Source organism: Saccopteryx leptura, chromosome 2 (assembly GCF_036850995.1).
Source record: "Saccopteryx leptura isolate mSacLep1 chromosome 2, mSacLep1_pri_phased_curated, whole genome shotgun sequence".
Lineage (NCBI taxonomy): Eukaryota > Metazoa > Chordata > Mammalia > Chiroptera > Emballonuridae > Saccopteryx > Saccopteryx leptura.
Window position 1 is genome coordinate 272565822 of NC_089504.1, and position 24338 is coordinate 272590159.

Here is a 24338-nt window from a genome sequence, read left to right on the forward strand (position 1 = left end):
TCAAGGCACGTACGAGAAAGCAATCAATGAATAACTAAGGAGCTGCAATGAAGAACTGATGCCTCTCATCTCTCTCCCTTCCTGTCTGTCTGTCCCTATCTGTCCCACGCTTTCTCTCTGTCCCCATCACAAAACAAACAAAAAAAACAAATCAGTTCATTTAAATCAATCAGTTAATTTGTGAATGAGTAGAGCAGAGGTCCTTAACTGTTGTGTCTGGACTTCCCACTTTGCCACTAGACTGGCCAGACTATCTGACCCAAGGTAGGCTGGGACCTGATTTCTGTCTGTCTCCTAAGCTAGATCTGTCCAGAAGACCAGTGCACTGACAGGCACTATGTTGAGAGGAGGCAGTGTTATATAAATGAGCCAAGGACAGCTTCCGTAGCCTCTGTAGGTTGTTTATTTCTTCACTCCAGGCTGAGACCCATTAGTTCAAAAGCCTGCTGGTGCCAAACTCAAATTTTTATACATCTAACTGTTTTAAATATAGCCCAAATAAGCAGACTTTTTGCCATCTAGAGCCTGCCTCCTTTGCATAGCCTGTGAAACTGCCAAATATCTGCTAGTAACAGACAAGACAAACCTCAGGGTTATAAAGACCCCAAGCCACTGCTGCCCTTGGGAGTTGTGTGACCCAGAGATTCCCAACCATGCTGTCCAGTGACGTCACCTAGGCATTGTCCCATCCTCTCTGATGCACCCCCAGAGACTGCCTTTTCCCCTCCTCTTCTGAGTGGTGTCACCTAGGCATTGTCTCCTCCTCTCTGATGCACCCCCAGAGACTGCCTTCTCCCCTCCTCTTCTGAGTGATGTCACCTAGGCATTGTCCCCTCCTCTCTGATGCACCCCCACAGACTGCCTTCTTCTCTCCTCTTCTTCTGAGTGATGTCACCTAAGCATTGTTCCCTCCTCTCTGATGCACCCCCACAGACTGCCACCTTCTTCTCTCTTCTTCTTCTGAGTGGGGGCCTACACAGTGTAGCCCCTGAAGGGACTCATATCATGAGGGACTTCCACTAAATGCAAACCTGTCACAGCATTACCCAAATAAAGTGGCCACCATCCTATGCTCCTGTCTTTTTTCTTGATCATGCTGGGAACTCCTCCACTCCCTACAGGCAGAAATCTAGGGAATTCTGCATACTTATCATCTCTATGTAGTCCTACTTTCATAACTTAATCTGTTTTGTAACCCTAGCTTTATACTGATCATTTGGCTTAATCAGTATTACTTCTAAACCTGACCTTCACCAGCAGAATTTTATTCCAGCAATTCAGAATGGTCTGTCAGCTCTCATGGGTCTGGCTATCCACCTCAAATCTCACTGAATTTGCACACTCTAGCCCCTATTCTCCAGTTTTGGACAACAATCTAGGGCACTGGCTTTATCGGTCCAGTCCGCTTCTGGCCCATGCTCCTGGCAAACAGCCCTGGAGCTATAATTTTATCCATAGATGATGTAAGAAGAGGGATTCTATGTAATTTCTAGTATCCATTCCTAAGATTCCATGGTTCATAATACTTGCAACAGAGCTTACACTAATGTGGCTGGAGACAGACTCCAGGATAATGAGTACAATAGCAAATGGCAATGCAGAAAAGGTTTGTTAGCATAACTAGATCCTGCGCCTTGATTAAAAAGTTATATGCTATGACACAGAACAAGCCTGAGATCCTACTAAGAAATTCTGGAAGGAAATAACTCATCACACATGCTTCTGAAGGCCAAGAACACTTTCTTACTGAAGACATAACTACCCAAAAATATCCAAAAATGAGGTCTCACTTCATACAAATCGAATAGTGCAGTGGATAAGAAATGTTAGCACCCCTTCACTAGTCATTTTCCCTTGTGGACATTATTAGCCCAAGTTCAGGCTTTAACCACTTGTGACTTTTGGCTAGGGAGAATGCCTGAGAATCTGAAGTTAATGGCACAGGAGATGGGATTATTAGAGAGGCAAGTGTAACTCCAAGGCTGGAAGTGATCATGGTCCCAAATTTTAGGGACCTGTTGACTTAAGCGGTTTATCTGCCTGTCCTCCAGCCTGCATATAACTTTCTACAGAACAAAGTACTCCCACCTGTGCATTTTGCTCTGGCTTCATAGGCACTGGCATCTGACAAACGTGTACAGAAGTGTCTGCTGCTGAAGGAAAAGTCTCAGGTGTTGTCTATGGTGTCTATCAGAAGAAAAAGACCCCCAGCCACACCTTGACAATGAGCATACATGTAACGCAAATACCAGAAAGAAAGAAAGAAATGGAAGCACTATTTAAAGCAATGATGACAAAAATTTACCCAAATTAATGTCAAACACAAAACTGAAGATCCAAGAAGCTCAGAGAACACCAACAGAATAAATCCCCCCACAACTACCCCGAGGAATATCATATTCAAACAGCAGAAAATCAGAGATAAAGAAAAAAATGCTGACAAAACTTAGGGGTGAGGGACATCTAACCTATAGAGGAACAAAGATAAGAATGCCATTGAACTTTTCCACAGAAACCATGCAAGCAAGAAGAGAGGACAGCCTGACCAGGTGGTGGCGCAGTGGATAGAGCGCCGGACTGGGATGCCGAGGACCCAGGTTCGAGACCCCGAGGTCGCTAGCTTGAGCGCAGGCTTATCTGGTTTGAGCAAAATCCCACCAGTTTGAACCCAAGGTCGCTGGCTCAAGCAAGGGGTTACTCGGTCTGCTGAAGGCCCGCGGTCAAGGCACATGTGAGAAAGCAATCAATGAACAACTAAGGTGTTGCAACGCGCAATGAAAAACTAATAATTGATGCTTCTCATCTCTCTCCGTTCCTGTCTGTCTGTCTTTGTCTATCCCTCTCTCTGACTCACTCTCTGTCTCTGTAAAAAATAATAATAATAAAATAAAATAAATAAATTATTGGCTCAGTGGTAGAGCATCAGCCTGGCGTGCAGAAGTCCCGGGTTCGCTTCCCGGCCGGGGCACACGGGAGAGGCGCCTGGGTTCGCTTCCTGGCCGGGGCACACGGGAGAGGCGCCCATCTGCTTCTCCACCCCTCCCCCTCTCCTTCCTCTCTGTCTCTCTCTTCCCCTCCTGCAGCCGAGGCTCCATTGGAGCAAAGATGGCCCGGGCGCTGGGGATGGCTCCTTGGCCTCTGCCCCAGGCACTAGAGTGGCTCTGGTCGCAACAGAGCGACGCCCCAGATGGGCAGAGCATCGCCCCCTGGTGGGCGTGCCGGGTGGATCCTGGTCGGGCACATGCGGGAGTCTGTCTGACTGTCTCTCCCCATTTCCAGCTTCAGAAAAATTAAAAAAATTTTAAAAATAAAAAAAAAGAAGAAGAGAGTACAGTGAAATAGTTATAGTATTTATGGAAAAAATATCAACCTAGAATTCTGTATCTGGTGAAATCATTCTTCAAAAATGAATGAGAAATACTTTCTCACACAAACAAAAATGGTGGTATTTGTTTTCAGTAGACTTGCCTTGCAAGAAAGAGGAAAATAATAGGTCAGAAACTCAAATCAACATTTTAAAAATATTAAGTGTCAGAGACAGAATAAGTAAAGGTAAAATAAAACTTTTCTTTCTTTTTTTTTAAGTGGGAGGTGGGGAGGGAGAGAGACAGACTCCCACATGCGCCCTTGACCAGGATCCACCCAGAAAGCCCTCTATGGGGCAATGCTCAGGCCATCTGGGGCTTGCTCCGTTGCTCAGCAACTGAGCTACTTTAGCTCCTGAGGCAAGGCCATGGAGCCATCCTCAACGCCCAGGGTCAACTTTGGTCGAGCCATTCAAGCCTTGGCTGCAGGAGGGGAAGAGAAAGAGGGAAAGAAAGAAAGAGAGAAAAGAGAGGGGAAAGGATGGAGAAGCAGATGGGCGCTTCTCCTGTGTGCCCTGACCAGGATTTGAACTTGGGACTTCCACACACCAGGCTGATGCTCTACTGCTAAGCCAATCGACCAGGACAAATAAAACTTTTCTTATTCTTAATTGATATAACTGATAACAGTCTGTTCAAAATAAAAGCAACAATGTATTGATTACAGTTTATATATAAGTGAAACGAATGACAGCAATCATATAAGTAATGGGGAAAGAATTAGGAATATTTTGTTATAAGAAGGATTTAAAAATATATTAGGTACTTGTACTACCACTAAGTGGCTAAGTGGTATGGTGCTATATGAAAGTCGACCTGGATTGCAAACTCTAGGACAACCACTAAACTGATATACATATATATATATATTTTAGAGAGGAGAGACAGAGAGACAGAGAGAGAGAGCAAGGAGAGAGAGAAGGGGGGAGGAGCTGGAAGCATCAACTCCCATATGTGCCTGGACCAGGCAAGCCCAGGGTTTCAAACCAGCGACCTCAGCATTTCCAGGTCGATTCTTTATCCACTGCGCCACCAGAGGTCAGGCTAGGACAACCACTAAAAATAAGCTTGTTATAAGATGCTCCACATCACATGTCAATACAGAATTGCAAATTAGAATAATGAGATACTACTACACACCTATTAGAATGGCCTAAATCCAAGACGCTGACAACACCAAATGCTGACAAGAACGTGGAGCAACAAAAACTCGCTCATCACTGATGGAAATGTAAAATGGCACAGCCACTTTGGAAAAACAGTTGGCAGTTTATTACAAAAATAAACACTCTCACCATAGGATCCAGAAATTTCACTCCTTGGTATTTACTCCAAAGAGCTGAAAACTTATGCCCACACAAAAACCTCAGATGGAGAAGTAAGAATCCCAGAAGCCGCTTGTTTGTACCTGCAATCCCATCACCTTCTCTTATCCGCTTCTCAAAGATGTGTTTATGATTCCTTTTTTTAAAACCTTTATTTTTAATTGACTTTATTTTTAGAGCGGTTTTAGGTTTACATTTCTTAAAAGGAAGGTAGTGAGGTATCCTATCTGAGTGGTGAATACACAAACGAATCGTTGATGGCTTTCCTGAGTCACTGCCTGACCTTAGCGATAACAGCTGCACAGATAACAGACTTATTTTATTGTTTAAGCCTCATGTTGAGCTGCGTTTTCCGTTACTTGAAGTTCAAGTCACCCCAACTGATATAGACTCTTAATTTGAATGCAGTACAACCGGGGTTCAATTTATTATAAACCATCATTGGATCTTACTCCGTTATGTCAAATTGCATCGTTAAAACCTTAGAATATTAACTACTCCAACAATAAAACAGATTTGTTTGGAAAGAAGAGACTGTCATCAACACAGCTCAGCGTTTTTCCAACCTGAAAGGCATCTCCCTTAAAAACACTCTGATTAAGCACTTGTGATACCAAGGACAATCAGAATTTTTTGTTTTGCTTTTTTTAATCTATAAATCACCAAACAGATAAGGAGTCAGGCTTGTACTCTTGCCCTCCGCAGGGAGCAGCTTAATCTGGCTGGAAGATCACTGTTCCCCTGGAGCGACAGGCTGGAGGTCAGACCGCAGGGTGAATTTGTTACACAGGGAGTTCTGGAAAGGAGAGCGAACAAGGACTTGAGGAGACTGAGTTCAGAAGGGGGCGTGGCCATTGCTGCTTTGGCCAGAGGAATGAAAAACAGCGGCTCTCCCCAGATAAGTCCCAGACTGGAGACGGCCCTGCTGAGGAAGTGACCGCCCCCACCTTCCTGCAGATACACAGAAATGGGTAGGCAGGCTAAAGGGACGGGAGGGGAACCTGCACACACACACACCTTTTATTTTCTCTACCAGACATTTCATGAGGCAAACCCTTTACTTCCATAATTGCAATTAATCGTCCAAGCCTCCTCCCCACCCAGATTCTCCCCTCTGGACAAGTGGAGAGGCAGCGTTTTAGTAAGCGGCCAAAGTTTGCTACCAGCGGAGCTGAGAGTCAAACCTATGTCTGTCTGACGGTAAAGCTCATTTCCTAGTCATGTTCTTTCTTTGCACTGTACACAAGAACAAGAATATTGCAGAACAACGCAGTCTGGGAGCCCTGCCTCTTCTTAGCAGGGACTCGGAGGCTGCCTGGTATCTTGGTATCTTGTGCCCCCTCCAGTCAAGTGCTGGGCTGGCCACCCCAGGAAGAGGCAGTCCCAGCTAAGCTTGGTCAGACTTCACTACAAAAAGAAACAGCTACCATCCTTGGTTCCCAGACCACAAACAGCCCTCGCCTCCAACAGCTCACACACATGCCGTCTTGGCCACAGAGGAACAAGGTTAAGAAAAAGAGAGAGAGGGCGTGTGCGCAAGGCCCCTGCACGCCTGTCTGCCCCCTCCCCCTCCGGCTTCGTTCTGAGGCCAGTTCTAGACGGCTGCGCCCTGACAGTGACGTCCAGTTACCTAAGGCCCAGCAGGAGACGGCCCCGAGGAGCGGGGCGCTGCCATAGATGGCGTGCATGTACATGAGGTGGACCATCAGCTCGGCCAGGCACCAGCAGCCGAGCAGGCGGGCCAGCCCCCGGGCCAGGACCCCCGGGCTGATCTTCATGGAGCAGTGCTCCTGCTGCTGCATCTGCAGTGGAAACAAAGGAAGTCATGGGGTCACACCTCTGCCCTTCGAATCTTTCAGAGTCCTCAAGACAGTGGTTTTGATCAATTGCCCACAAATATTATATTATTGCTGTCTCTACTAAGAGAGGGTTGGTTTAGTTTGCTTGGGGGACACTCCATGTCCTTGGGTCAAAGAGTCATGACTGAGTCTGAAAACTGTGCCGCAGAGTAAGGACAGGGTGGGGTTGGTAGCTTAGCCCAGTGCCACGGGCCAGATGGGGTCTGCAGACCACGGGGCCAGCAGCAGCCCTGTGAAAACCTGGAACTCTTGGGTCTCTTTGGGTTCACTGTCACTCTGCCTGTCTTCGTCCAACTCCTACTCACATCTAAGGTGGGTAAAAGTAGGGCCAAGTCAAGAAGGGGCACAGGACCGGAAAGAAAAACTGGAGAATGAGAGAGGGGGCCTGAGGACAAGGGGGAATCAGGTGCAGAAATGTCCTCTTAGCTTAAGTGGTTTATGCAACAAGGCAGAGTAAACACAAACAGGGACAGCCTATGGCACAAGTCTCCTGCTTGGCAGGTGGTCCAGTGTCAGAGTTAAGAACATGGGCCCTAGCCTGGCCTGTGGTGGTGCAGTGGATAAAAGGTCGGTCGAGAATATTGAGGTCGCTGTATTCCGAACATTGGCTTGCCCCGTCAAGGCAAATATGACAAGCAATCAATGAGCAACTAAAGTGAAGCAACTATGCTTCCTCCCCTCTCCCTCTTCTCCCTCTAAAAACAAATAAATAAAATCTTGGAAAAAAAACAAAGACCTTTGAGTCAAACAAAAGCAGGATCAGATTCTAGCAAAACCACACAGCTGTGTGATTCTGAGCAAATCACTTACCCTCTCTGAGGCTTGGTTTCCTCACACGTAAAATGAAATGAAATGAAACAAAATAAAATAAAATGTGGGGATGATTAAATATAATAAACAAAGTACTAAGCACCAGCACCTGACATATAAAAAGCACTGGATAATCAGTGGTTAATATCTGACCATTACGTGTCTTGTATTGTACCACCTACACCCTCACCCTCACCCTCACCCTCACCCTGGTGGCGTCCCAGATGACGAGACACAGGGCGGACTTAGTAGACGATTCAGAGCCAGACATCAGAGGGGACAGAGGGATGTTTGATTATTCATAGATAAACCACTCACAGTATACTCCACACATGAGGATGGTACAGATAAAAAAAAAATCAAAAGTCCTGCCCAGGTAGCCCGGTGCCCGGGTCTCACCTCGCTGCCTGCTGTGCAGGGATGCACAGAGTTTAGATCACAGAGATTCTGAAATGCACAAGCACGCTGTAAAATTTGAAGTTAATTCAATCTCCTCCTTACAGTACTAGACAAACAGAAACACAAGAGAGAGCGTGGACCTTTCCTGGGTCTGACACTGACAAGATGTTGTTAGACAGAAGGCCACCTTACAATGCATAGAGGATGATCTTTAATCTGCAAACATTAGCTGGCAGCCTCAATGCAGCATTGGACACTGAGGGCTGAAGACACGCCCTCAAAAGGAAAAGCCCATTCCCAGAATGAAGGACGCCAGGTGCTTCCTCAGCTTCTGCCCTCCCCGCCACCCACCCACCCCTCAGCATCGAGGCACCCGGCCCTGTGCAGCCAGGCAGAGTGGAGTGGTGCAGGTAGATCTTCACGCCAGTGGATTTATTTTTACTCCATTTTGACAAACATTCTACCACTTTCTCCAACTGTCCTCTTACAGCAAAACGCCAGACTCAGAAATTCTGCCTGGCTCCGTGGCATGTGACAGTCTTCACAGGTGGACTTCCACCTTTGGCCACCTGCTTGGTTAGTCACACCAAGGACAGCGCCATGGTTTCACTTTGTTAATGTAAACTGATCAAACGAATGGGAGTTCTCTTTCCCCTTTAGCGTTCAGGAAGACCACACCATCCTGCCTCGTCTGGGAACAGGCCTGCTGGGAAGGGCCCGCCAGGTGTGGGTGGTAACGGGGAGGCGCTGGCTGGGAGGGGCCGCCGGGAAGGAAGGCTGGGCACGTGGGGATTGGCAGACTGCATCGGGACTGGCAGACTGCGTCGGGATTGGCAGACTGCGTCGGGACTGGCAGACTGCGTCGGGATTGGCAGACTGCGTCGGGACTGGCAGACTGCGTCGGGACTGGCAGACTGCGTCGGGATTGGCAGACGGCGGCTCACCGCTAACTGTGATCACAGCTGCGCTGCTGCCCGGTGCAGACCCCTCCTCGGGCATAACCCAAAGGGGGTTTTCATCTGAATCCTCGCCGCAATGCTCTGCCAGGCCCTACAACGTCGACTTCTACAAGCTGGTGGATGGCTAAATCCTCAGTGCAGAGTCTACCTGCCCGGCCATCCATGCCTGTGTTCTTTAATTGAGAGGGAAGAGGAAGTAACCCAAAAGCCCAACAGTGGGAGGCTGTTGACATGCACGACAGAGCCATGGAAACTAACTTTTTTCCATGAGCATAAATAACGAAGGCTGGAAGGACCTGCACCAAGTTGGCAACAGTGACGGTCATCTCTGGATGGTAAGATCCTTATGTTGTTTTTAATAATTCATTATTTTTGTGATCCTGGAAAAAAGTAATACAACATTGTGCAGACTATGGTCTTGTCTGCTAGGGAGGCAAGGCTTCTTATCTCTTCACCTTTTTTTAACACACGCCTCATTTCCGGGGCTCCCATGGGAAGCCCAGGGTCCTCACGAGCCAGCGGCCCTTGCTCTCTCTCACACTAGCCCCGTCATTGTTTCTTCTGACCTGCCCGCTTCACTCATAGCTTTTCTTAGCTACGTACTGAGTTCCTCCTGGTTAATTATCAACCCCTTCCAGCTCCCTACACCAAATTCATTTGGCCTAATGTCCATGAGCAAATGAGGGCACAATTACAAAGCTAGGGCCTTTGTTGGCGGCTGGAAGACTTCACGCGAAGGCAGCGGCGAGGCTAAGACACAAAGAGATCACAACCATTCCTGATGAACAGACAGGCCTTTCTTGGAGCCAGACCCTGGCAGGGAAGCAAGTTCCCTGGATACAAAAGCATTGCTGATAGGCCCTGGCCCAGTAGTTCAGTTGGTCAGACTGCCATCCTGACACGCCAAGGTTGTGGGTTCAATTCCCGGTCAGAGCACATATAAGAATCAACCAATTAATACATAAGTAAGTGGAACAACAAATCAATGTTTTTCTCTCTCTCCCATCCTCTCTCTCTAAAATCAATAAAAAAATTTTTTTCATTAAAAAAAAAGCACTGTTGGCCCTGGCCGGTTGGCTCAGTGGTAGAGCATCAGCCCAATGTGGACGTCCCAGGTCTCATTCCCAGTCAGAACACACAGAAGAAGCAACCATCTGCTTCTCCACCTCTCCTCATCCCCCTTCTCTCTCTCTCTCTCTATCTCTTTCTATCTCTCTCTCTCTCTCTCTCTCTCTCTCTTTCTCTTCCCTTCCCACAGCCCTGGCTCAATTGGTTTGAGCAAGTTGGCCTCAGGTGCTGAGGATGGCTCTGTGGCCTCCCCCTCAGGCGCTTAAAAAAAGGGGGCTCAGTTGCTGAGCAATGGAGCAACAGCCCCAGATGGGCAAAGCATTGCACCCTAGTGGGCTTGCTGGGTAGATCTCAGTGGGGGCATGTGCCAGAGTCTGTCTCTCTGTCTCCCCTCTTCTCACTAAGATAAAATTTAAAAAATAAGAAAAATAAAGCACTGTTGACAGAAGACAATCTTCGCACAACTAAAGTAAGCAAATATGCATGTGGCCTTAGGCCCCTGAGCATAAGCCGACCCCAAGCTTGGGTTCCCTGAAGACCAGACCCACACCCGAGGCCTCCCGGGGCACTGGGTGTGCAGCCCCACCCCGGGGAGTGGGGGAGCCAAGTGGGGAGCAGCCCCGACAGGCAACCAGGGAAACACCTCCATCCATCACCCCCCAGTCCAGCAATCCCAGCTCAAGATCATTCCAGAGGACCTCCTTTCCCTTCCCAAACCATGCACAGTCCACAATGACACAAATACCTATGATTAGGAAGAGACAACACGCATGATGTGGCTGGCTGGCTGGCTGGCTGGCTTCCCACTGGCGACTTACCTGCTCTCCTCAGGGCAAAACTTCCCCACCAGGTTTAAGAAGGCACGACTGTATCCCCACCAGACCAAGAGGGACTGTTCTCCACAACACTGCCTTCTTGATCCTGGTAGCCTCCTCACTCAGGGTAACAGAAACATCTACTCCTTAATTGTACAGGTAAACAGCAGAAAGAAAACAGTCTAATCTTTGATTCTATTTGCTTTTACCTAAAAAAATAGTTATTGGTCTTTCTTTGGAGTCGGGTCATTATTACAGTCTATTCTATTCAGATCTTCGATCAACTTGGCTCCCTTTTATTTAAAAAATTCAGCATTGGTCCCTTGTCAATCCAGCAGGAAGAAAAGACATGCCACACACAGCTCCCCTAACGAGTAGGACTGCTCTCCTGTCCGCATGCCAAGCTGCTCATTCAAGATATTTCCAACCTACGGGAGTGCCAACCTTAAGACCAGAGGAAACTGTCATCGATGGGAATTTAAAGTGCCACTAAAAAGAAATGCACATTAACTCGTCTGCAAAGTGCATTTCAAAACATTATATTTTAAAACCTCATTTCATTCAAATTGCATAAAAAGGAATATCAAAGGCTTTTAAAGATATTCTGATGATTAGAGATGACAGTTTTCAAAGAAGAAATGTTCTTTTTCCTTCTCACAGTAATAATACAAGTGTTTGAAGGCACCAAACAAGAGCTTTCGCCAGAGCCAAATGTTCAACTGCGCCTCCCCTGCTCCAACCTCTGCATTTAGGTCAAGGGTATTGGAGTTGGCGGCTTATTCCTTTGTGGTGGGGAGCTTCCGCCCAGTCAGTGGTCACAGAGCATACCTCTACTCCCAACGAGCCATTCCCTAATCAGACCCTCACGGCCCCTCCCAGTTGTCCAGACCCAGGCGGGTGGTGGCGAGCCCCCCGTGGGGCTGGAGTTGGTGCTGTTGCCACAGCACTGGGACCTGGTCTGGCCAGCTTGAGCCTCCAGACCTGCATGTCCACCAGCACCTTCTCTCTGACTCCTGGGCATTCACAAGTCGGCATGACAACGCTCACATCTTTATTCCTTCCCCCAACCTGCATTCTGTTAGCCTCTCCCTGCCTCTGTATTACCATCTGTAAACATGCAAAGCCTGGGTTGGAGCAAATGCTCAGTTAGTATTATTTATTACAATTCATATTATTGCAGATGGATGCTAGAACCAGAGTGTATTCCAAACCCTGAGCAATTTGTCTGTCAGGGATGTTGACTGCTGGGCCCTCCCCTGCACCTGCAGCAATGGCCTGGGTCTCTCTTCCCAAGAGATGGAGCCAGCACACTGGCCTCTTCTGAGGCTGGAATGGTCACTGCCTGGAATCCCCAGGGTGGGTGTTCTAGCCTAAACTTACCCCAGAATTGCCACAGGCTTTGGGCTAACAACACAACAATAACAGTAATGGTTAACATTTCCAAGTGTCAGGCCACATGGACCTATACACACTCACTTTAATCTTCTTAATAATCCTGTGAGGGAGGTTCTATTATTCTTCCCATTTTACTGATAAGGAAACTGAGTCACAAATAAGTGAGCAACTCACCAACCACTCTCAAGCCAAAGTAGAGCGGGACTCAAACCCTATAACAGGGTTGGGCTCCAAAGTGTCGCTTGAACCACACACAAGGTCCCTATCTGAGCCCCCTGGTCCTACCACCGCAGCCTCTCCATCCTCCCCCACACCGGCCCCCACTGAACCATTCGACCTGTTCCGAGTGAGATGTGGTAGCCCAGGCTCCACGCAAGGCAAATAAACAGCATGCTCTGCCTTTCCCTGGGCCCCCTGGCCCCCACCTCACCCCTAGCTCAGTGACTAAATCCCACAGAACCATGGGAGACCAATGGATGCCTCATGCCCTCAGAGATGACCCTCAAGGCACTGAGTGAGGCCTTCTCCTCGGCAAATTTTACCTGTTCCTGATTGATGTGTGCAAATTCCACATGCCTTACATTACTGAGGGCACCTTTTCTACATGTTCCTCCTCTTGTGTGTGTAAATCTAGTGCTAAAAAAAAATTGGGTGAGAGATACATTCTCCCCGGCGTGTGCCTAACATAGTCATATTAGCAATAGGGGTTTGCAGATTCCCGTTGGTCGCTGCTTTTCTGACCTAGGTTGGTTTCCATGTGGGGCTCTGCTGCCCCCTGGTGGCACAGCCTCATTCTCCTGCTCTCAGCACTTGTTCCGAGCAAACCTTGCTCACAAGCCCTCCCAGTTAGCTTTCTCCCCACCCCCCAGCCCCGCACCCCATCCCACCTTTCCCTTCTTGCCCTCTCTGAACTAGATTAGCTTCTTAGTTCAACTGCTCCTCTTTTTGACGCACCCTCTCATAGGGGGTGAGTGCCCCCCATAAGCACAGTTGGCAACGGCAGAAACCCTCCTGGCTATTTTTTCCTTCGCCCTGTGGCTCACTAAACATTTTGCCTTTTATAGACCAGAGAGGACAGTTTCAATGTGTCTTTCTGAGTTCCCTCCTTTCAGAAATTGCTACCAATTTGAAAGGGGTAGAAAAGAGAGAGATAAGACACAGATGCCCCCCAGGCCCCCTCCCCGAGCCCCTGCGGGAAGACACCAGCCCTTCTCTCCCCCAGACTGAACTCAGGAGGAGCTGAGAGCTTAGGGGAGCAATAATCTCACAGCTCGCCCCCGTGAAACAGATACAGGACCCTGCACCGGGCTCCCGTGTTCCCACTAGACCCTACAGGGCGCAGTCTCAAAGGAAGAGATGAGAAAAAAAAAAGAATGATGATTTTCATAACAAAGTGTAGATCCCACAGGGCAAAGTCCTCAATGGATTAATGTTTCCTCTTAATGGATTTAGTCCATGTTTCTCGGAAAATTACTGTCTTCAGCAGGATGGGGGGAGGGGATTTTTAGTCCACAAGGTATTGGCTGGAATGTTGGGAAGAATTCACAACTCACCATGGTGAGGAGACTGGGAAAGAGACAATGGGGAGGCCTGACCCACCCTACACTGAGCCTCCCAAAGCCCACCCAGCACCCCGAATCTTCTGAGGGGCTCGGGATAATGGTTCTCAACCTCTAGGTGCATCAGAATCGCCTGGAGGGCGTGTGAAACCACAGGGCTGGGCCCCACTCAGGAGTCTCTGCTTCAGCGGGTCTGGGCTGGGGCCCGAGGCTCTGCACGTCTCACACGTTCCCAGGTGCTCCTGAGGCTGCTGGTCCAGGGACCACACTTTGAGAACCAGCGTTAGATCAGCTGCCATCACCAAGCACCTCTGTCTTTTACACGGTAGCTTTAAACACGATTTTAAAACAGATTTAAAATGACTTCAGGACAAAAGAATGACCCTACGTAACCCAAACTGAGGTATGCGTAACCACATCCTACACAAGTGTTTGCCTAGAATAACAATTTCACTTAAAGATTTCAGAGAGGGAAAAGTTAAAGAATTTAACTGGTAATTTTAAAACAGGACATGATTGTTTTGATTCAGAAATATACTTTTGAGTACAATGAATAACTGAGTGGAATTTTTAAGACAGAAGTAAGGGATATCTAAGAACCCTCTGACTATTCCAGGGGGTACCTTTCCTATTGTCCTCTGAAAATGTGCAACATTGGCTCTGTACCTGAAGCGGTACTCCTAGGTGTGTGTGTGTGTGTGTGTGTGTGTGTGTGTGTGTGTGTAGGATGGTACATGTGTGTGCATGCCTATCATTCTCATTTCAATCAGAATCATTCAGTTTTGGTGGCGGGAGTTAGGAATGTCCTTGAGAAATACCACTTTAGATACTTTATCAGTTACTAACAATGTAGGTGAATTAATTTTCATACACATGTTCCATGAGGTTAGCTGTGCAATGAGAAAAATGAACTAAGTCGGAGGAAAAGTGCAGAGGGAATGGCGAAGGTGGCTTGCCATGAGTTCAGACAGAGCTGCCGTCCAGAGACGGCGGCAGGGACCTGGGCAGAAACGGCCCCCAGACCGGAAACACACTGTAACCTTCCCACTCTCTCAGCTCCACCCACCTGCCCGTCTAAGTTCCCCTGAACAATTCCCAGGCTATGGCAGTTTGTAAAAACAAGAGAGCGTACTGTTTGTCAACCAGAGCTTACACAGCTTCTCTTTCTACTTTTCAAGCAATACCATAAGAAAAAGGATCCAGCTTTTTCTTTCCCTGGGACTGCCCTTCCCCATGAGTTCCTCACTGTGCCCAGCTATTAACCCTGGTGGCCACAGTCCACCGAGAATCAGGGTTGGGCCTAGACGACTTTTATTTTGAAGGTTGCTTTTCCTGAAGTATTTATTATGTAAAAAAAAAAAAGGCAATAATAAGTGTTTTAAATTTGTGTGCACCCCTGAATGAAAACACTCCAGAGTCACATGCACAAACACGACCACAAGGACAGAGGCTGAATCTACAGAACACCAGTCCAATCCCCAGGGCCTACCTGCGTGACGAACTCAGGGAAGCTGAGGACGGGCCCGTTGTGGAAGACTGGGTAATAGAAGACGTAGGCCATCATCCAGGGCAAGGAGTAGCCGGTGCGCCCGGAGGGCCGCTGCTGCCAGCAGAACTCAAGGCAGAAGCTGGTGTAGTACAGGCAGCGGACGGTCAGCGTGAACTGCAGCAGGTAGAACTCGCTTTCTGTCTTGTACCAGCCCCTCTGCAAAGTCGCCAGGAGAGGACAGCCCGTGAGCGGCAAGGAGGGGCATCAACCAATCTCTAGAGAAGGAGATTTCTCCCACGGGTAGAGCAGAGGTACCATAAAGGGAGTCGAGAACCACTGAACAGCAGGTAAATCTTGGTAATCAAAACAAGCAGTTATAAGCAGTGAGCAGAAGAGTGTCTCTAACAGCAACCATCAATTTAGCAACATCATTAAGCCTGAGGCAACATCAGGAAGATTCCCCCAGGTATGCATCTGTCAGATGCATCCAGTGGGCAACACGGCGCTTAGCCACAAGCAGTGGACACTTTGACAGCTCCTCCAACAATTCTGAAGACAAAGAGAGGCATATAAATGTCACACGGGCTGTCCCCTAGCTCATCTTGCCCATCATGTTCTTGCCCATGACTGTGCCAATCGAGGGCACACCAATTCTAAGTGCTATCACTCAAGTCAATGAGTGAGTGAAGGAATGAAAGAACAAAATAAAACACCACAGAAGTGGTGTCTTTATACTTTCTTTCTTAAATCAAGAAAGAATATAAAGAACTTCCCAATATTAAAGAAAAAATATAAAAAACTTCCCAACACTTTCTGTGCAAGGAAACACCTGGCTAACCTGTCTCGGGCTATCGTGGGCACCAGATGAGATAAGGAAGGTGAGAGTTTCCTATAAATTATACAGTACCCTACAGATGGTGTTTTATTAAACACATAGGGAACTATTGCTTTCTTTTCTCCTTATTCCTGACCCTCTGTTCCTGCGATATGTGCCACCATCCATGGCTGCCCAAACTGGAAGAAGTACAAAGTTAGCCCTGTGCAACAGAGGGCTAAGACACTCAGCTATAAAAGGCATGACTGCAGAATGCAACAGCAAGGTTCACATGCATCCACCCCATGTGCCCACTAGAGGGAGCCCCACCACATTGCTTCAATTGACTATTGCCTGAAAACAAAAGTTACCTACCAGATGGGGGCACCCCAAAGGGACCTTTGCCTTCCTATTGTAAAGGAAGACTCTTACCTTAATTTCCTCCACATCTTGCAGCCTCAGTGTGAAGAGTAGCAGGAGAGTACAAAGCCATGATAGGAACATTGACCGGAACTGGGCTACGCAGAAGGAGATGATGGTGTGGAGAAAAATTGTGGCTGTCCCTGGGGCCCCCAGCACACACCAGCAGGCCCACACTCCATAGGCGGTGAGGATCCAGGGTCTGTGCTGTGCACGCGGACCAGTGGGAGAGACACAGGAGGACCGGGAGGGAAGAAGAGAGAGAAGGGTGAGCGTAGGGGCATTGCTACTGAAGGCTCTACATAGGAGAGGCCACTGCTTAGTAACACGGGGCATGCAGTCCTGCTGATGGGAAGGTGACAGGAAGTCCCAGGTGACATTTCTCTGGAGGCTTACATATTCAGAAACCTGGGCCATCCAAACCACAAAGGGCTTTTAAAGTCTAAACCACTGATTTAAAATTAAATATCTAGTTGCATTATTTTATTAGCATATTGTTTACAAATTTATGTCACCAAAAAAAAGTGTATCTTGCCTCCTTTCTGTGATAGAGGCCTCTGCACAGTCAACCTGCTTCAAACATCTAATCTCACTTTAAGAGAATCAGAGGGTATCTTTCTATTTAATTATCAAGTTTTATAGTGCCTGACATTGAAAAACTAAATAGATAAATTAACATGTCTTTGTTTTTATGATATACTCTTGGTTGTATCTGGCTTACTTAAAAACTACAATACTGTGTTAACATTGTTGAGAGGCAGCATGTCTTAACAGTTTAGTTACTCAAGCTTTGAAGTCCAGCTGCCTTAATAAGTCTCAGTGTCCCTATTAACTAGCTCTGTGACCCTAGGCAAGATTTTGTTGTTGTTGTTTTTGACAGAAACAGAGAGAGGGTCAGAGAGAGGGACAGATAGGGACAGACAGACAGGACAGGGGAGATGAGAAGCATCAATTCTTTGTTGTGGCACCTTAGTTGTTCATTGACTGCTTTCTCATATGTGCCTTGACCAGGGGGCTACAGCAGACCGAGTGACTCCTTGCTCAAGCCAGCGACCAAGCCAGCGACCTTGGGCTTCAAGCCAGCAACCAAGGGGTCATGTCTATGATCCCATGCTCAAGCTAGTGAGCCCACGCTCAAGTCGATGGGCCCTCGCTCAAGCCAATGACCTTGGGGTTTCGAACCTGGGTCCTCCCGATGCTCTATCCACTGCACCACTGCCTGGTCAGTCCCTAGGAAAGTTTCTTTCTTTTTTTTTTTTTTAATATAAATGCATTTCTATCTATATATTTTTTAATTTTTAATTAATTTATTTATTTACTCATTTTAGAGAGGTGAGAGAGCGAGAAAGAGAAGTAGGGGAGGAGCAGGAAGCATCAAGTCCCATATGTGCCTTGACCAGGCAAGCCCAGGGTTTTGAACCAGCGACCTCAGCGTTCCAGGTCGACGCTTTATCCACTGCGCCACCACAGGTCAGGCCAGGAAAGTTTCTTAATGTCTCTGTGCCTCAGTTTTTTTCATATATAAAGTTAGGATGATACCAATACCTACTTCAGAAGGTTGTTGTGGGGATTCAGTGAGTAAACGCACATAGAATGCTTACAACAGTGTCTGTGTATGTAGTAAGTACAGTAGAAATACTAGTTGCTATTCCTATAGGGAAATATGATGTGTCTTTTCAGTGTACATCTAAAAATATGGTTTCCAAGACAATGAGTTGATGCTTTGCTCTTTCTCTATCTCCCTCCCCCGCCATCTCTTCCTTCCTCTCTCTCAATTAAAAAAAAAATTTTTTGCCTGACCTGTGGTGGCGCAGTGGATAAAGCATCGACCTGGTACGCTAAGGTCACAGATTTGAAACCCCGGGCTTGCCTGGTCAAGGCACATATGGGAGTCGCTGCTTCCTGCTCCTCCCCCCTTCTCTCTCTTTCTCTCTCTCTTTCCCCCCTAAAATAAATAAATAAAATCTTTTAAAAAAAAAAGTTTAAAAAAATTTTAAAACATGGTTTCCAGGAATATCTTCTTGTAAAAACCAAAAGACTTCTTTAAGGGAAAGACAGATGGAGACTGAATTGCAAATCACATCCTTGGATGCTAACTCTCCCAAAATATTGCTGAAGTACAGTTTTTCCCAAACCTACACTCCAGCTTAAGAGAGAATATTTCAAGTGAGTGACTACATCAGCCACTTTTAAGTTCCAAGAAAAGCAGAGAAAACTGCAGCTCATTTTTACTATTTTTCCATTCTACTACCCACAGAAAACAGCCACATAAATTTGCTTCAAACTCTCCCCCAAATACTCACTACTGGGCAGAGTGCAAGTATAAGGAACAAGGGTGCCAAAGCCTATTTTAAGAAGTAGTTATAACAAATGAAAAAAAAAGAAAGAAAAAAAGGTTCTTTTGCAACATAACGTCCAGCCTTTACCACTTGGAATTCTTTTTCATGCTACATACACATACGTATACCCAGCTACATTTTTATTGAGTGCGATCTGATCCACTTGGAATAAGCCTGCTTTCTGAGATTTATTTGGGAACTTCACCACAGACAACTGCTTCAACTTGGAAACGCTGAACGAATCTTCAGGAAACACTGAATAGTGCTGTGCTGACAAATGTGCAGGAGAGTCTCTGACGAACTTCCCCGTGCTCTCAAAAGCGACCTGGGGCACCCGAGCTTGCTCCGTATTCTCACCCCCCACTGTCTTCTGCTGCCAGACAGTACAGCAGACAGCACCTGATGCCATTCTAAGTGTGCCCTCACATCCACCTGTCCTCCACTAACCCCCGTACCACCTGCTCATTCCCCCCAACAAGGAAAGGCAACTCGACCACATGTGTTCCTAGCGGACAATGAAAAAAAAAAAAAGATGGGAACATGCAAAAGAAGCACCTATAGACTATCGATCTTCATATGCTGTCTATAAAAATGCAATTGGAATCCCACCCTTAAAACTCCACAGCACAAGTAGCCTTCCAGACCTCATTTCAAAAATTATGCAGTATGTAACCTTCAGGATTCGCTCTTTCCCCTTAGCACAGTTCCCTGCAGATGCAACCAAGTTACTGCAGGTTCCAAAGCTTTGCTCCCTTTGTGCTATGTAGTATTCCATGATGTGGATGAACCATCATTTGTTCAACCATTCCGCTATAGAAGGACATCTGGGCTATTTCCAGTTTGGGGCAATTATATATGAAATTGATATATATATCAACATCTGTGTTCAGGTTTTGTGTAAAAATAAGTGTTCATTTCTCTGGGATAAATGCTTAAGCATGAGCTTGCTGGTTGCATGGTAGTTGCATGTTTAGTTTTACAAGAAATTCCAAATAGTTTTCCAGAGTGGCCATCTGACATTCCCCCCAGCAGCATATGAGAGATCCAGTTTATCCACATCCTCACAGCATTTGGTGGTGTTACTAAAGCCACAGCTGAGCCATTCTGGTAAGTGTGCAGGGGCATCTCACTCGAGCTTTAATTTGCATTCACAATGCTTTTTTTTTTTTTTTTTACAGAGACAGAGAGAGGGATAGATAGGGACAGACAGACAGGAACGGAGAGAGATGAGAAGCATCAGTCATCAGTTTTTTGTGGTGGCACTTTAGTTGTTCATTGATTGCTTTCTCATATGTGCCTTGACCGCGGGCCTTCAGCAGACCGAGTAACCCCTTGCTCAACCAGTGACCTTGGGTCCACGCTGGTGAGCTTTTTGCTCAAACCAGATGAGCCCACGCTCAAACTGGTGACCTCAGGGGTCCAGTCCGATGCATCCACTGGGTCCTCCACATCCCAGTCCGATGCTCTATCCACTGTGCCACCACCTGGTCAGGCCACAGTGCTCTTTTAAAGTACATTAAATGTGAGCAACCTGAAGCTTGAGACAGGTTGCGTGAGCTTTGCTGGGTGCTAAGCTTATCAGAACTATCCCAGCTTTCTTTATTCCAGGCTCTTCAGTTTCCAATAGGAGATAAAGAGGAAGGCAGGGGAAGAGGAAAAACTTTGTAAAAGTCTAACAAATATTATGAAAAAAACTACTCAATTTTTGTGGCAATAGTGATAAAACCAGACCAAGACCACTCCAGCCTTTCTGATGGGTCACAGTGCTTACTGGCCAGACTGAATTAGGTAGGCAACCTTGCCCTCTGCCCCCATCACTCCCTGTGTTTATATGGAATCATTTCTCAAAGGAGGGGGAGAGTTGACTGATTCTCTACTTGATAGCCTCCCGTAGAAGGCTAATATCCTGTCTTGTCCATATTATAATAGTAAGCTCAGAATCTAACAGGGTACCTAGCATATGGCAAGTGTTTCAAAAATATTAGATATAGTAGATGAATGGATGGATGGATGGATGGATGGTGGATGGATGGATGGATGGTGGATGGATGGATAGATAAATGGATGAATAGATGGATGGATGCATGGATGGATGGTGGATGGATGGATGGATGCATGGATGGTGGATAGATGGATGCATGGATGGATGGATGGATGGATGGTGGATGGATGCATGGATGAATGGATGGTGGATGGATGGCTGGATGGATGGTGGATGGATGGTGGATGGATGGATGCATGCATGGATGCATGGATGGATGGATGGTGGATGGATGCATGGATGAATGCCTGGATGGATGGTGGATGGATGCATGCATGCATGGATGCATGCATGGATGGATGGTGGATGGATGCATGGATGAATGGATGGTGGATGGATGGCTGGATGGATGGTGGATGGATGGTGGATGGATGGATGCATGCATGGATGCATGCATGGATGCATGCATGGATGGATGGTGGATGGATGCATGGATGAATGCCTGGATGGATGGTGGATGGATGGATGCATGCATGGATGCATGCATGGATGGATGGTGGATGGATGCATGGATGAATGCCTGGATGGATGGTGGATGGATGGATGGGTGGATGGATGGACTGATGGATAGATGGGTTGATGGATGGATAGGTGGGTGGGTTAATGAGTGGGTGGGTGGATAGATGGATTTAACCTGGTAGTTATGAAAAAGAAGTAACAAGAAATTAAGCCAGACACTAAAATTTTGGACTTCTTGGTCCACTACTATAAAATCCTGCTGTTTTCCAGAATCACTACTTGTATCATTTAACCCCTTATAAACAAGGCTGCTTTGCCAATGCATGTGAAATAAGAGTCTTTTCACACCTCACAGCCTACTGCATGTTTTCCCCTCGGGTCTTTTATGTTAGGGAGAACTTCAAATAGTTTGCAGCAGGTGGGGCACAGGCACCAGCCTCTGGAAGTGGACCTCTGTGATAGAAGCTGTTGCCTACCACCCCCGTGAAGTCTTCCGGCAACAAACCAACTGGGCAGGCACATTTCCAAGGTTGAAATCAGCAGCCCTGAGAAGAGACCATGGCCTTGCCCTTTTGCAAATCTATAATCTTTAGGTCTCCTTCCTCAGGAGTCAGGACTCGGCCACAGGAACAGCTGGCTGACAAGCCCCCCTCACAGCATCTCTACTTAGCTTTTCTGGGCCGTGGGCACAGACTGATAATAAGACGTGCCTGAGTGGTTTCCCTCATTATCCTGTCTCTGGAGGGAGGAATGAAGATTTAAGCCTTGGTGAAGACTCCTTTTGGCAGCTGTACCAGACTTCACTTTGTATTAATTCTTTTTGTACGTCTGCCCAAAAACCACTCAGTGGGACACTGTTTGAGAAACAGAGAGAAGGAGTCGATCAATAACCCTTATGCATGGCATAATTTATTACATACTACATAATCAAGGGCAGCTGCTGCTGCAAAATGTATCTATATATTTCCCCAAACAAACAGGGGAAACCAAAACCGTCCCCGAGTTCCAAGAATTCCATTCTAGCCCACGTCTCTGGGAGCAAAGGCCAGCGGGCCCCTCTGAGGCAGACTTCCTCCCTCCCTACGGCTGCATGGACGGAGGAGGAGGAGACTGGTTCCAGGAAAACCATTAGAGCCTAAGGTTCCTATTAGGCCTGTGGTTTCGGTAACACGCTGGAAGGGAGCGCCTGCTCACCGCAGTCCTCCGGAGGTTAGTTTATTCAGATCTCAGCCAACGTGCTTCTCAGTCCTGTGGCCGATGAGCTCAGCCGGTCGGTTGGGGCCCAAATGCTAATGATGTGGGTTCTGCCTGCCAGAGGGAAACTGGCAGCTCTGCCCTGTGGTTAGCAGCAGCACCCACCTCAGCACCCACAGCGGGCCAGCCTCCTCAAAAGGGTCGTGCAGGGTTATTTTTAGTTCTGAGGGCAGAGAACACAATGTCTCAGGTGGTAGTAAGGCCACCGGGCTGTTCAAGAAAGGAGGAACTGTGTGACCCACCCAACACACAATCCAAGCATAACAGACCACAGCCAGAGCCCAGAGCCTGCACTCAGCCTCCCCTCTCAGGGCACTGGCCCCGGACGCAGGCTCACCAGGGCCCAGAAAGAGCCCTACCCAGAGAAAAGGCATCAGCCTCGGCCAAGGAGCTCAGTGGAAAGTTTTATTACTTGTCATGGCAAAAAAAAAAAAAAAAAAAGGAAAGAAGATCACACTTTTGAAAATAACCTCCTTCTCTCCTGGAAGAAGGCAAGGCTTGTGAAGGAAGCGATGAGATTCGATAGAGACGGGAAGCACCTTCAGGGTTTAAGGGCCGCAACACTAAGAACCGCTGACGTCTGGCCCTGCACAGCACCCTCCATAGTGCATGATGGCTCCAAGTGCGGGAAACTCTAAGAGCTCCAGCCCAAATCTTCCACCCTGAATAAGTACCAAACACGCCCCCGAACTGCGGCCATCTGGAGCACTCAGTCCAGGTGGTGAAAGCACAGCACTGCTGGGCCCAGAGCTGCGGTTCAGACTTACATAAGGCGAAGCAGACTCAGACAAAGCAAGCACTGTTTCCCCGCCACAGCCAGACCCCGCCCGCCAGCAGCAGACAGCTCAAACCTGTGGACACAAAGGGGTCGGGGAGACACACACACACACACACACACACACACACACACACACACACACGACTCTGTGAACTCTGCCTCATTCCAAGAGAAACACTGAGACACCTCCTGCCGACTTTGGACAAGACAGGCTCAGCAGATAAAAAGACAGGTCCACCTGTCCACTGGGCTCAGTAATGCAATGCAAGACTGGAATAGACAGCTCTACTTCCTCAAAGCCACAACTCAGACCCAGGTCCGGAGACCTTCCCTGTCACTCCAAGGCACACGTGGCCCACTCCTTCCCCCGGGCACCCAGCCCACCACCACCGCATCCAGGACGGAGAAGAGTGGTACTTCTCACTCAGCACTCCAAAGGGAGGGCGTGTCTCCCTGTCCCTTCCCCCAGGACCCGGCATACACTTGAAATAGGGTCAGAGGAAGACATTTGTGAGAGGAATGTCGACATGATGGCACAGTCTCTGCCCCGGGAGGTTTGGGAATCTCAAGACAGCTGCCTCCTTTCTTGCACACCATGGAGGGGACCGCTCCCAGGAGCACACGCAGACCACAGTCACAGCACACGCTAAATGCCAGCAGACAGCCACTGCCACCACTCAGTTGGCTTTTATCACGTGCAAGCAGAGCCCTAAAAAAGTCAGACCCTCAGCCGCTACCCCAGGAAGCAAGCGCTACCGCCCTTGTTGTGCACAGGAGGACATGAACTAAAAGCTATTGACTAACTCGCTTACAACTGCAGTTACGACTGCAGAGTGTCAAACCCGCAGAGCCAGGATTCATCTGAGCGCTCTAAGCACTCCAAATTCTGCCTCCTCAGATGGAAAGAGCCCTAACTCAAAACTGCAAGCAAATTAAATGGAGGGACATCTATGTCTAACTTTGGCAGATTTCTGATGATGGCAAAGTGCAAAACAGGAGCTGAAAATTGAGGAAGTTTGGGAAGAGGGAGGAGCAAGAACACAGAGTTAACCTACATTCCGCTTTCTCAGTGGGGTTGTATCACCTCCAGCAGAGGGGGAATTGGTTCTCGGAGACAAAACGTACTCTCTATGCATAAAGCACAAGCATACAGACAGTATACAAACAGGTATTCAGTGCATCTGTGGTGA

At 47.6% G+C, this 24338-nt stretch overlaps 1 protein-coding gene across 5 annotated transcripts in view; it reads right to left on the bottom strand.

Moving 5' to 3' along the window:
• Positions 1–24338, bottom strand: part of HHAT (hedgehog acyltransferase) — a 287861-nt gene that overhangs the window by 196622 nt on the left and 66901 nt on the right. For all 5 annotated transcript variants that reach the window (XM_066366058.1, XM_066366056.1, XM_066366059.1 and 2 more), the window contains 3 exons: positions 16290–16484; positions 15044–15259; positions 6321–6492 (listed from right to left, as the gene is read on the bottom strand). In XM_066366058.1, the coding sequence (XP_066222155.1) occupies positions 6321–6492; positions 15044–15259; positions 16290–16484 (583 nt within the window). The remainder of the gene's footprint in view (positions 1–6320; positions 6493–15043; positions 15260–16289; positions 16485–24338) is intronic.